Raw genomic sequence first — 14,591 nt, 5'->3', positions numbered from 1 at the left:
AATTGAAACCTGCATTGTTTCCTGTTGCTTTGTCATCTTCTTCAGACCTGGGCCCAATTTCATAGGACTGCTTAGCGACCGATTTTGTGCCTACTGTGCGATTACCATTTCATAGCACTGCAAACATAAGCGCAAGAAAGGCATGCTAACCTTCCGGTGCTTACCGCACGAAAATATATGACGTCACAAGGCAAAACCATGGTAAACGCACAATATGGCCGCCCAATTCTTCTGCTAACCTGTGAAATACGCTTGCACTTAAAGCAAATTTTTCTGCTACGGTGCACAAAATGTGCTAACCGTTAAGCAGCACTATGAAAATGGGCCCTGGCTTCCGGGGGCGTGGGCAGAAGAACCAGCTTCATGCTTTGTTCAATAACTACAAAGTGTGTGGATCAACTCCGCTGATTTTTCATTTTATCTCACTTTTTTCGAAGTGAATAATGGTTGGGTAAACTCAGAGGTTGACAAATAGTGTGGGATTGCAGACTAGTCTATATGGACCCATTATAAAAAAAAAACCTACCATGTTCACAAAAAATTAATGATTTGAGTTAGTAGTGAACCAATGTGAACATTTCCAGCATGCTTTAGTCTTGTGCCACACGAATTGTGCCACCAAACACAGTTATATACTACAAAGTCTGTCTTCCGATCCCACCCAGTGGTCCAGCATGTCATTTTTATTTTGGCGGCTACTCTGAGGGTTAATCAATGTAAGGATTTGATTGTGTGTTGTGTTTTCTTGGTCTTCCTCACAGCTCTTCATCAGCCAATATCACATTTGGCTGGCAGAGGACACACGAGGCATCTTGGTTCTTATCCCTGGACATCCCAGCCTCAATCTCCTTGTCTCAACCTTCATCTTTATCTTCATGGCTCATGAGATCTCACGCCTTACAGGAATCATCACAAAGAGCGTCATCTCAGATGACTACACCACCACCCGCAATAGAGCTCTGTTCTTTTGTGTTATCCTTGGTGCTTTGTTAGCTTATTCAACCTTTAGTTAAAGGGTTTGGGTACTTTTTGGTACAACAAAGAACAAAATGTCCACAGATTTACACTTAACTTTAAGAAAATGATGGTAGAAAGCTTCCCTTAAAGTATTATATGCCAAGGTGCTGTACTTTTTGAAAAATGAGTGAAATAATGTCACAAAAACAATTTTTTCCTCAGTGAGAAGATTATTTTAGCATGTACATCGTATTTACGTGACTCTCCTGAAAACATAGCTCTGTGATTTTCACTTTGTTTCTCAAAAACTTGAGGACTAATGAAGGTGAAACTTCTACTGGTAAATTAAATTACATACATCTTCATTCACAGTGAATAGGGAATCATGCCATGGGCAAAATCTAGATCTACAAAAGTTATCAAAACACTAGAGATGTTACATTATTTGGGTTTTTAAAGACTCTAGTACTTAAAATATCATTGTAAAAAGGTGCTTATGTATTTGAATAAAACGGTAACATAGTTTGATGTCATGTTTATCTCATTTATGAAACTAATAACCATGATTTGAGAATTGTTGACGAAGCTTCGGTTTCCATGACAATTTGTAAAATAACTTATTGTAAAGGCAATGGACACTATTGGTAATTACTCAAAATAACTGTTAGCATAAATTTTACTTGGGAATGAGCAATCGAGAGTTGTTGATAGTATAAAACATTGTAAGAAACGTACATAGTTTTTGAGAAAGAAGTAATTTCTCACTAAAATAATATTTGAATTCAGCTGAGGTCTCAAGGCATCTGAAAGCACACAACTTTTGCGACACATGCGTCTTTTCTTCCATTATTCCCTGTCACAACTTCAACGACCAATTGAGTTCAATTTATTTTTTATTTTTATTGTATGCCTATATTATTAAGATACACCAAGTAAAAAGATTTGGTCTTTGACAAGTACCAAAGGTGTCCAGTGCCTTTAAACATTTTATGGTTTGGTAAAAATAAAAAACATTTTCTGAAATAATTTCTAAACTAAATTAGATCTTTACATTTTGTGGATAGACGCTTGTTAATTGAGTTAAAAGGTTAAGGCTATGTGTGTTTCCCAAGAAAATTCAGCTTGTCAGAAATTATGAGTAACTTACTCATTTATTTCCTCTCATTTCCAGAATTTGTGTGTGATTATATGTACATGTATACACATGTATATTTTGTAATCACTTAAAAGTGTTTGGGCACGACCCAAGCAGTTCTTTGAAGTTGCTCAAGTATTTTTCCATCTCCTTGCTGAAACTTCCTGATTTTTCTTTTTTATGTTGAATCTATTGACTTTGTATCTGTCTTGGAAGGCTATCTTGATTTCAAAGCAAGCATTTGCGGTATCACCATGTGTGTATCTACTTGCTTGGTAATTTTTTTATTTTTTTGTCTTTGAGTTAGTGAAAGAATATAAGGGGTAAACTTGTAATTATTTTAAGAAAACAAAATAAATACATGCCTGATAATTAAATTGTGTCCATTTTGCTGCTAAAATTGTTATGTTCTTGCAGGCATTACAGTTGTAATGTACCACCCATTGACATGAAGTCTTTCAATTCCATTCATTGTTGTTTATGTATTTTCTACAGTTTGAGCTGCTGTTTACTGAATGTTGTTTGATTAAAGAATGGTGAAGCGCGGTACATACTTCCTGCGAATGCGATACCAATTTTGCATCACAGGGCTGTTTTCACTGAGAGTGTTTCACAGGAGTTGAGCCCATTTCAACTGATGCAAGTTATTTATTGCAAATTTGTGGTGTCCAAATTTGTGTTGTATTCACAAGAAGTAGGAACCAGGCCTATCACATTTCTTGGTTTTCACATTAGTCTAGTAATTGATAATATAGTGAACCTCAAAGCTAATTATTACAAGTACTTATCTTCAATGTTTCAAGAGTGACATCTTATAGCAGATATCTGTTCATAATTATCATCTTGAGGAGATGACATTGTTTCACTATATAACTCTTTATCATGTTGTTTATTATTGTGCAATAGAATCACAGATTGCCACTGTACTTGCAATTAGAGTCACTTTAGGTGATCACATTGCACTATAGAAAGCGCATTGGTTTAATGAATGGAAAAACTGCAGCAGTACTATTTATTGGGTTTGTTTGTGGGTTGACCTTTTCTGGTTGAAGTAGACCGTTATAACTAAATTTTGCTGTTGTGTGCACTTGTTGACTTGCAACAATTTACATCATTTACAAGTATCTGACATGCTTGGTTGTTACCGTTGTAAGGTATAGTGATTTGCATGTAAAGTGACACACATGGGTCTTGAGGTTAAAGTTAAGCATTTACTGTTAGCCAATAATGTTTTATACTCTCTGTACATAATTATCTGATAATCGTGGCTACCTTGAGAATAACTTAAAGAAAACGTGAAAAAAAGATGCACTTAATCATATTACAACTGTATGAATAATTTGTTTATATACATTGATAAGGGAATCAATGTGTGATGAAGAGGTTTTCAATTAGTGGTTTAATCCCAATGAGGCCTGGTTCTTGATAATTTTACAGAGACGAAATCGAGGTAAATTACAAAGCACCAGGCTTCGGCGAGTTTAAACCACTAGTTGAAAACCGATTCAACACACTTTGATTCCCATTCATAAATACATTTTCGGTCAAAAACATCAACACTTTTTGGTCAAAAAGTAAAATAAATGCAAAAATTATAATTGTTAAATGATTTCTTTCAACACAACACCCCTCCAGCTATGAAATGGTAAGGCTCTCGGGTAAACAACTCCCTATAAGGGAATGCTGTGCGCGTCGCGCGTATCGCGTGATGTGGCACAACTGTTTCAGCCGTTGCTCTCGACCAATAGGAATGAAGAAACTGTCTTATAAGAACAGCTGCAAGCTCGCGTGTCACGCCCATGAATTAACACTTTTTACCGGTCATAAACAAAGGTTTATACACACCCACGTGACGTGCTCTCCACCAATAGGAATAGCGAAACTGTCTGAGATATTTATGAATGTAGTTTTTGTTCTCGTACTATATTTCCATATAACATTATATTCTTCCTTGGAGGAGTTTTATGACCATGGATGGATTTCGCAAAGAGTTGAGACTACTCTTATCTTGAGCTAGGCTGAGTTACTCGTCCTAACTTAGCACTAGCCTTAATTCTTTATATCTCCTACATGTAGGACTAGTCTTAATATAACTCTTTGTGAAATCGACCCATGCAATTTTATGTGTTATGTTGAAATCACCAGATTTATATTTTTACCTTAGTTGTTCTGTACAATATATGTATAATCGAAATTGAAAATGAAATGCAGTTCTCCATTACATCACATTATTGGTTTTGTCTGTTTTCTTGTTTTGGTGAATTTGTTGTTAGGTGAATTTGTCAGTACTTAGGCTGAATGTCTCGGACTACAACCATGTACTTGCAGTTTCATCGTGTTTGTTCGCGGGAATGATGTTTTGTTTGTTTGTTTGTTTGTTTGTTTGTTTGTTTGTTTGTGTTGTGTTGTGTTGTGTTGTGTTGTGTTGTGTTGTGTTGTGTTGTGTTGTGTTGGTTTTGTTTTGTTTTGTTTTGTTTTGTTTTGTTTTGTTTTGTTTTGTTTTGTTTTGTTTTGTTTTGTTTTGTTTTGTTTTGTTTTGTTTTGTTTTGTTTTGTTTTGTTTTGTTTTGTTTTGTTTTGTTTTGTTTTGTTTTGTTTTTTTTTTTGTTTTTTTTTTGTTTTTTTTTTTTGTTGTTTTTTTAGATAATCTTCCCGTTTAAGGGAACTCGGCAAACTCACAAAGGGTTCTTAACACCAAGCTGGCAAACGCCTATCTCTCTCATACAAACTTTAGTTTAATGCCTATGATTTGTAAAATTGTACAATTAAAGAAATGGCGATTCAGAAACTAGAAGACTAGGCCTATACTTATTGTAGGCATTGTGAAGTCAACGGTTAGCTTAGTAGGATTCGAACTGAGACTACCATTCACTGATGATGAAGGCGCACATTGTGGCATCAAGTGTCAAAAGTATAGACCCTTTAACACGGTGTGGTCATCTTGATTTTACTCCATTCCAACTCATTGTAACCAGACTGAGGCTGGACGAAATAATAGTCTGGTGCCATGTTTGCGCAATGAATGTTAGCATTGATTAGTATTATGAACACAGGGAACATGACCAAGATGGTGACAGCGTGATAAAGGTCTACTTTGTTCTATACAATTTTCGAGAGAGAAACATACAACACAAACTTTGGGCTAGATATGTCTTGAGTTTCCAGATCTTGCCCCGGAAACACCCGAAACAATACTATAACGCATCGTCGCAGTAAACAAAACGTGGGCCCTCCGATGCATAAAATAAACTGAACTTAAAGGCAGTGGACACTATTGGTAATTGTCAAAGACTATGCCTTCACAGTTGGTGTATCTCAACATATGCATAAAATAACAAACCTGTGAAAATTTGAGCTCAATCGGTCATCGAACTTGCGAGATACAAGTACTAGATGGTTGATTTCAAGACCTCAAGTTCTAAATCTGAGGTCTTAAAATCAAATTCGTGGAAAATTATTTCTTTCTCGTAAACTACGTCACTTCAGAGGGAGCCGTTTCTCACAATGTTTTATACCATCAACCTCTCCCTATTACTCATTACCAAGTAAGGTTTTATGCTAATAATTATTTTGAGTAATTACCAATAGTGTCCACTGCCTATAACCAATCAAATTTCTTGAAACAAATAATCTGTACAGAGCTATAGGTCCATATTCCTGATAAATATCTTTTTAACGCATCTGCAGTGTGATTTCTATCTATGAAAAATAACATCTATACTATACCACGTACGTGATAAATCCACAGACTTTCCCGATCGTTTCAGGCATAAAATCAACCTATTTCACTTTCATGTGTTCTTATGAAAGTAGGTTGTCTCTTCAGTTCAAACAGTCGATAACTTTTACTCTTTGTGGCGTGCGAATTTAATCAGCAGTCTACTAAAATGGCACTCTTTTCAGTCATGCAAAATTGGCAACCAACAATCAATTTGGCAGAAATGGGGGCAACTTGAGATTTCTGCCAACAGCGGGTGCGAATTTGAATGCTGCATATTAGTTGATAATTACATTTGAATGACGCAGGAACACATTTGCTGGCGCAATAAATGAATTTGATTGACTGTATTGATTTCAACTTCGCACGACATAGAAAAAAGGAGACGTTTGAATTGGCCGCCTGTTTGCCGAAAATGACCGGGAAACCTTGGTTTTATTCTTTTGCAGAGTCACTTTGATATAAACATAATCAGCTCGGTATTGATCGATTAAATGTTGCTCAAAAATACTTGATTTTCTTCCGAGTAGTTTTTCTTTGTAAGTAATCTTAGTCAATTTGGTGACAAACGACTAGTTTCAACTTTAGGCCAAGAAGGCTGACCATTCATCACATTGCCCGTTGTGGATTTAAAATGGCCGCTTTAGGTTTTGGTCTCGAGAAAACTAGTTAGGCATTGACCCAATAAGCATCTCAAAAACGCAACCGCCTTTTTAAACTAAATTTTCGGCTGTTATAAGCTTACTGCGTGCATTTACATGTACAGGATTAACACAGTCAAAGGGGGCAGAAACTGAGGTAGATCAAAACAGTAAACAGCACAAACGTCTAATACCGAGTAACAAGTCTTCTTTTTAGGCGGGGAGGCATTCTTTGCCTTGGCACTTCTTCTGTTGTCCTGCTGTGCCCGAGTTTCCTCCATCATCTGGACACTTATCATTGTTTCTGGACTCTTACGTCATCGGTTCAAAGTCAAACGTCATTAATAAAGAAAGGTGTACTAATACAAATGAAAGCTTTGCTACTCATTAAGATTGGCGGATAGTCATTCCACTCCCATGAGGACGGAGCCACTGAGTGTAAACACAACGTCTCCACACACAACTAATTAAAAACAAATTTAAACGATTAGCAAGAATCCACATTGAGACTAATTAAATATCGACTAAGGGAAATTAGAGTCGTGGTCTTGATAATTGCTGTCATGTAGAGATGACGTACAAGCAACTGGTTCACAGCGAAATGTTGGTAGGCTCATTAAGGCTGGTTCGGCAACCATATGAAAAGGCTATAATAAAATGTGGCACCGACGTGATGTTATGAAGGAGACCTAGGAAGACCATCATTTTGTGATTGATGATACCGGCATAAATGCGAACACTCCGTGAGTTGGAAACACTAACTTTAATTTACAGCATTTATTACATATTTTTGGATAAAAAGGTTAACTAGGACCCGGACAACCAGGAAGAAGAAATGGTATGCTACCGTCAACACACACTTAACTCTGACGGACCATGAGAACGAGAGAGTGAAGGCACTACACAAGGACCTGTTTTTAGCCGCTGAAGCAGTCTATTGATGCAAATGAACTACAGCAATTGATGCTTCAGACATTGTGTATTAAAGATGGAGTGGAACTTGATCATCTCACCTACGAACGATACATTACACTATGAGTATTTAAACGAAGTAAGTACTACTCGACAATCTTTATATGTAACGCCATTGTTTATGACCGAACCAGCACCAATCGTCGTCGTAGTTTTTACAGTGGCGTTAGAAACTCTTATGGTTCCATTCATTCTAATTGGAAACGGTGCTGTAGTGATGCTCGTAACGAAGAACGATGTGCTGAGGACCACTACTAACTCCTTCATGGTGAGTCTAGCCACGGCAGATGCACTCCAGGGGCTTACGCTAGTACCCGTAATAGCAGCAACATTGGACCCTTCCTTCTTAAATAACGAGTTTGCATGTTTGACTCTGTGGTGTATGTTGTTACTTGCGTCTGGCTGTAGCTCATTGTCCCTTCTTCTCGTCACCGTTGACCGTTACATTAAGATTTTACATCCTCTGACCTATCAACAAATAGTGAACACAACTCGAGCATCATTGACGATATCGTCTGTGTGGATATACACGTTTGTTATAGCCGTCATCCTACCCTTTTCAGGATGGAATCAGATCCGAATTTCGCCAAGTTTCTCCTGTTTGGACTTCACCGGAGTCTTCAACTCCATCCATCTTCAGATACTCCTCATGACTAACGGCATTTTTCCGTTTGTTGTGATGTGTTTGATCTACATGAGGTTGTTCTCGGTGGTCCTCCAGAAGCTCAAGCGGGATGGGACCAATCTGAACGGACATCGGCGCTTCATGAAACGAGAGCTACGCTCCGTCAAGACCTTTCTGATACTCCTTGGTTTCACTGGTCTGGCCTGGTTGCCTGTCACTACCATTGTGCTGCTGGAGATCCACACAAAGTACAAAGCAAGCCTCGGTCTACGAAGTGTTCTGAGCTGGTTAACATTCATGAACAGTGCTGCAAACCCAGTCGTTTACAGCCTCCGAAGTGAACCATTTCAAAGGGCGATAAATAACACTAATTTATACAGATTTTTCAAACGCTGTTGTAAATGTAGGAAAAGCCCACGAATTGAACCGAGTTCATATAACACATACAACGTTTCCAAGACACTTAGGAAATAACCGAGAGTCAATGTGGATTACTACGGCAGCTCCTGGCCAATAACATGTGGTTGTATCTACGTTAAGTTCCTATTTATTAGTCTAGGATCAATCCATAGTTTAGATGCACCCCAAAAAACGTTGCTGGTCAGAAGGTATGGGGAGGGGTGGCAGGTACAATTTCTTGATCAGCATGAATCGATTTTGGGTCAATTAGGAGACACGGAATCTGTTCAGGTGATGCGTCGCTGACTTGAATTTTGACCGGCGACCCGTGTGGTTTAAGAATTTATATCATAGTCCTTGAAAAATCAGTTTGAACTATTATAAAAACAGTCACACTGCACACTGTTAATGTAAATTTACCAACCTATAGTATTATACTCCTTGAAAATCAATGTTGTGCTACACCATGGCCATTTGGCTGGCCTTTCAATCGCATCAGAGTTGAGCTCTGGTCTTTCTGATCAGCAAAGTGTTGGTTAAAGTCATGTCTAGACACTTGTGTCCCTATAAGCAAGACATTAAACCGTAATTGCTGCGTCCTTCGTATGTGACTTAAAGTCGTCGGTCCCGTGTGTTCATGCAAGTAAACGAACCCATAGACACTTGTCTTAAAAAGAGGGGGTTTGACCCGGAGTTTCTGGCATGGTTTGGCAATGATGATTATTATGCGCCAACTCGCGTTCTACCATTTCCAATGCCTTCTGTTATACTCTCTTAAAAATGACGAAAACACACTCGTGCTGTCCCCTATATACTTTCAAAGAGCCATATTACGGACAACGCTTTAGAGTGAACGACTGGTAATAACAACTCAATTTAGTGTGAAGTTCGTTCCAATTTTACTCAAAAAGCCTGTGACACAGATTGACTTGACTCTCAAAAGATCGAAACTGATACCACTCGGACAAGAGAGTGAACTTTTCACTCTTTTACATTAAGAGAGTACGCCTATGGTTTGCTTGTGTCTAATCATTATAACAATCTCCAACAGATTTAACAATTCGACGCCAGGAGGACATGTGATTATGGTAGGATGGCACTATATAAACGTTCACTAGTATTATTTAAAGGCAGTGGACACTATTGGTAATTACTCAAAATAACTATTGGCATAAAACCTTTCTTGGTGACAAGTAATATAGGGAGAGGTTGATGGTACAAAACATTGTGAGAAACGGCACCCTCTGAAGTGCCATAGTTTTCGAGAAAGAAGTAATTTTCCACGAATTTGATTTCGAGACCTCAGATTTAGAACTTGAGGTCTCGAAATCAACCATCTAAACGCACACAACTTCGTGTGACAAGGGTGTTTTTTTCTTTCATTATTATCTCGCAACTTTGATGACCGATTGGGGTCAAATTTTCACATGTTAGTTATTTTATGCATATGTTGAGATACACCAACTGTGAAGGCTAGTCCTTGACAATTACCAATATTGTCCACTGCCTTACGAACTAGCTAATTTGATAGAACGTACCTTTAATTGGGATAGTGAGTGAGCGTTTCCATGATCATCTATAATCATTTTCAGGGAGTGAGTAGGAAATCCCAAAAAACTTGCACTTCATCGTAACATTTCATTTTCACATTCCCTTATCAGTTACGAACCCGGTTGTGTATGTAATTGAAAGGAAACTGCATGTTTATGTTGCGTATCAACTTCACTTTTAGTATCAAGATGTTTTGTTTTTAATTCAAAAGTTGACCATTACATGTAATGGATTTTGTTTGGTTAGACGAATAGGCATGACGCTCTGCCATAAGATAGTGCCAACGCAAATCAAGGGTTGATATACCTCACATAGACTATATTATAGGCCTATAGTTTAGAAGGGAAATGATGGCTCGGATTAGGCGCTTTGGGCTATAAAAGCGTTTCATATGAAACGATTAATATTTTGGTTGGAAAGATGTTTTAAATGTAGAGTATAATAATCAACACAGATTATTCATCAACATTGTCGTTTTCCTTTTACTTCGAAAAACGCTGTCCATCATTTTATACATACAGTAGAAATGTGACTCCACGAATAACACGGCCCGTGTTAGTTCACGAAGTAAAACGAAAACTACATCAACTCGAGATCTTTGTGTGAATCATTATTATTCAACTCTTAAAACATAACGATTTTAACCCAAAACGCCAAATCTTAAAGGAACACGTTGCCTTGGATCGGTCGAGTTGGTCTTTAAAAAGCGTTTGTAATCGTTTTTTTATAAAATGCATATATCGGTAGAAAGATGTTGTAAAAGTAGAATACAATGATTCACACAAACATGCCTCGAAATTGCACGGTTTTCCTTTTACCTCGTCGACTAACACGGTCGGCCATTTATGGGAGTCAATTTTTTGACCCCCATAAATGGCCGACCGTGTTAGTTCGCACAGTAAAAGGAAAACCACGCAATTTCGCGGCAAACTTGTGTGGATCATTGTATTCTACTTTTAAAACATCTTTCCAACCAAATGCATTTTATAAAAAACGGTTACAAACGCTTTTTATAGACCAACTCGTCCGATCCAAGGCAACGTGTTTCTTTAAAGCAATGTGTCCCTTCAAGAATTGTCATTTATGGTCTTCGTTGAATTGTAAGAAGTATAAAATGCAACTTGTTGTGAAGTGTCTTATAATCACGTGCTCTTTTGTATATATATTTTTAAGTTTATTAGTTTGAAAGGGAAGGAAATGGAACGTTACAATTTATACATACGCCAGGAAGTCATCCATGCACACTCCATGGATGGTTACTCCTATTACCAAGAGATGATAGTCAATTGATGGTCAATTGCACACACGAGGGCTTTCAAACTAAATGACGCTTGATGACTATAGAACACAGTGTAGTTTTGTATTAAAGGCACAGGACACTATTGGTAATTACTCAAAATAATTGTTAGCATAAAAACTTACTTGGTAACGAGCAATGGAGAGCTGTTGATAGTATAAAACATTGTGAGAAACGGCTCCCTCTGAAGTAACGTAATTTTTTAGAAATAGGTAATCTTTTATTATGCGAAACAATCGTTATATTCTCTTGAGTTCGGTGACCAGTAATTGAGCCCAAATTTATGGGTTTGTTATTTTATGCATAATGTTAAGATATACCAAGTGACAATTACCAAACGTGTCCAGTGCCTTTAAATGGATGGCACGTCATTTTGTTTGAGAAGGGTAAAATTTATTCCAGTGATTTTGGTTGCCCCATCACTCATACAAATTATACCACAACACAAGAGCTCATTTATCCTGATGACAAGCATTGTTTAGTTATTATCGTTTGAGTATAACAGAAACGCAAAGTTATAACTATAGAGACAAGAGATGAATAATGACATATCGACCTCTGGTCTTTCATATAAGATTTACAATAATTATAAATCTTAAACATCGGTGTATAGGCCTATGATGCAACCAAAATGAACATTATTTTATCCCCGATGCAAAGTAAACAAACATTAAATCGTTTGCATTATACCCGCTGCTAAAACACATGATTCGAACTGCCTCTAGCCATCGGGCAATCTCGGTGGTCTAGTTGGTTGACACTGCTCTAGAATTGTAAAGGTCGTGGGTCCGAATCCCACTTGAGTAATATGGCTGGTTTTGTTTGTCCACAGAACCCGGGAAAGTCCTGAGTATACAGTGCTTACACAAATCGGTGTATTGGTAAAACCAATGAGTATTCTCACCGATGAAAATTTAACGTGTAATTTTAAATAAACATTCCACACAGGTTTTCACGGCAAATTTCAGGGGGAACAAACAAATTCAATTCATTTAATACGCATTTAAATTCATGCATTTCCCCTTATTTAGAATGCTACAACGTGTTAAATCTTGTTTGTGGGATAATTTGTCTCTCAACTTACATTTTCCTATATGGCGGACACTAAAGAAGATGCACTGTGAATTTGGTTTGGGAAGGCCTATATTTGTCGATTATGCCTAAGAGGTGCCTCAAATTATTAAAGAGCTGATACTAAAGTTGATATTAAAGTTAATGCCCTCGAATCAAGAGGCTTCATTTGTTTTAATAAATACATTTGTACTGCTGAGTTAATATCAGCACTGTTCGCGCAGATATGAAGCAACCTGATTGATTGGCAGTTTAAGCATAGGCCTATAATACAATTTTGTTAATTGTTCAGTATTTTAGAAAATGAATGGATTCGTTTTGGGGTGAATATGGCAATCTGTACTGTTTCCCGCCAGGTATTCCGATCCCATTTCCCTGGCCGTACCGGTTCAAGAATGATCATATTTTGAAAATATAAATATCACTTTCTAAAACTAAAAATCTTAAGGCAATGGGCAAGGATGGGTCATATTTCTACCTCCATGGTCATACAAAGTGTTAATAGACAACTTTCAGTTTTCAGTTTTAGTTAGTATTATTTTAATTTATAACGTATCTGTCATCGATCATCTCAACGCAAAGCAGCTCCACATATACGGACATTAATATATATATTCTCCCTTATTCCCGGACGCCTTTTCATCTTTATGTTTTTATGACAATATTATACGCATTGTATCAACTCTTTCTATATAATGTGCACACCATAATAATGCACTATAATAAAACATTGTTTTAATAATCAATGAATACACAACAAAAATCCACATTAATAAGACCAGGCCCTGGGCCGATTTCAAAAGAGCAAAGGTTGATCCGAAGTGTGTCGTGTGTCATTCTTCATTGCCAAGCAAACCGTGGTATCACAATACGAATCACAGTGGTAATATTGACACAACATATGATAATTCTTATAGTGCTTTGTGAGCCCTGCATGGTTGTTTCAATAGAAGAGATAGAAGTTGCCAATTGACAATCCCAGGAATTCACATAAGATTGAAAATCCTCTCCCAATTTTTTTTTTATTTTAACTCCAAAGTAGTTTTATTTATTTCTCATCAAATATAACAATTCAGACAATAACTAATTCAAGGGATGTTTTTTTACTATCATCATCATTAGACCATGTAAATTTTGTGAAAACCTATACTCTTAAAAACGATTTTTTTACCAATTCTGTATATGGTTCATAAATCGATGTTAAATTTGCATGGGGGGATAAAGAAAATAAATTTTGGTTTTACCCTTACACCAGTATACTGTATACTATAAGTACTTTCAAAAGTACTGTGAAAACCATCACTATAATACTTAGGTGGGATTCGAACCTTGTAATCTCGACTTATTCAAGTATCTTATGTGTGCACATCTACAGATTGAAACAAGTCCAGGCTCCGACTATTGACCACATTCTCATGAATATTCCATTTTCTCGCTAATATATTCAAACCTACTTTAACAATAACTCTTTTGATAGTTTCTTCTAGTCTAATCGGTATAATTCCACTTTGAGTATATTTTTTGATTGAGAAAAATACAACCTTTGTTGCCATAGACTGAAATTTGTAAACATGTATGAATAATTTGTTCAAGAGTTCTGTTTGCCGATTTCCTTTAACGCCATGAAGTTTATAACACATGTTAAAAAAGACTACCATGGTGAAACACTCCATATGCACTCTGGTTTCACTGCATTCGCATAAATCTTTCGCCTTTTACTAAAGATTTCCGTGCAGAGGAACAACTCGTTGAGTCTATAGACTAATTTTTTACTGCCCAGTTGAAAGATTGGGCTAATAAATAAAAAAAAAGTTAGAATATGAATGTTAATAAATAGCTTATTTTGTTGAGCGCCTGTCCCCATGTCGTTGGTTCAAATCCCGATGGGGAAACCTTTCTTTGTTGAACCGATTTTACTTTTTTAGTTTACCCAGTCGGTTTCCCGTGTGGTTTATTACTTGATATTTGAAAAAAGATGTCACTTCCTCAGAAGACGATCCTCTGGCTGCCGCTTCCAAAGTTGTATCGCAAACATTCTTTTGCTAAGTCAAGGTGTTTTGTATACTAAGCAGTTAATTAGCTGTTCCGATCCAGTCGGAACAGCTATTGTTTTCGTCGAGATTTTTATTATTAGCTGTTCCGACCGTCCGTCGGAACAGGTATTGTTTTCGTCGAGATTTTTATTATTTTTATTATTAGCTGTTCCGACCGTCCGTCGGAACAGGT

The 14,591-nt window shown here is 37.0% G+C and overlaps 2 protein-coding genes and 1 non-coding gene across 5 annotated transcripts in view; all 3 read left to right on the top strand.

The window, feature by feature from the left end:
- The window catches only part of LOC139939736 (N-acetylneuraminate (7)9-O-acetyltransferase-like), a 37,951-nt gene extending 33,633 nt beyond the window's left edge, over positions 1 to 4,318 (top strand). For all 3 annotated transcript variants that reach the window (XM_071935832.1, XM_071935833.1, XM_071935831.1), the window contains exon 22: positions 762 to 4,318. In XM_071935832.1, coding sequence (XP_071791933.1) covers positions 762 to 1,013 — 252 coding nt within the window. In that variant the 3' untranslated portion in view covers positions 1,014 to 4,318. The remainder of the gene's footprint in view (positions 1 to 761) is intronic.
- A 3,120-nt stretch (positions 4,319 to 7,438) lies between these two features.
- LOC139939353 (adenosine receptor A2b-like) lies at positions 7,439 to 8,521 on the top strand. Its single transcript, XM_071935160.1, has one exon. The coding sequence runs from the start codon at positions 7,439 to 7,441 to the stop codon at positions 8,519 to 8,521; it is 1,083 nt and encodes a 360-aa protein (XP_071791261.1).
- Positions 8,522 to 14,040: 5,519 nt separating this feature from the next.
- LOC139940199 (U5 spliceosomal RNA) lies at positions 14,041 to 14,160 on the top strand. Its single transcript, XR_011786416.1, has one exon. It is a non-coding gene; the product is annotated as a U5 spliceosomal RNA (small nuclear RNA).
- The last annotated feature ends 431 nt before the right edge of the window (positions 14,161 to 14,591 follow it).

The sequence above is a fragment of the Asterias amurensis genome, chromosome 7 (assembly GCF_032118995.1).
Source record: "Asterias amurensis chromosome 7, ASM3211899v1".
In the NCBI taxonomy this organism is placed as follows: Eukaryota; Metazoa; Echinodermata; class Asteroidea; order Forcipulatida; family Asteriidae; genus Asterias; species Asterias amurensis.
The sequence above is the reverse complement of the archived record's forward strand: the minus strand, read 5'-3'. Positions and strand labels throughout refer to the sequence as shown.

Bases quoted from the DNA above. Each gene is read 5' to 3' on its own strand.
- LOC139939353 (XM_071935160.1), top strand. From the start codon at position 7,439: ATGGAGTGGAACTTGATCATCTCACCTACGAACGATACATTACACTAT.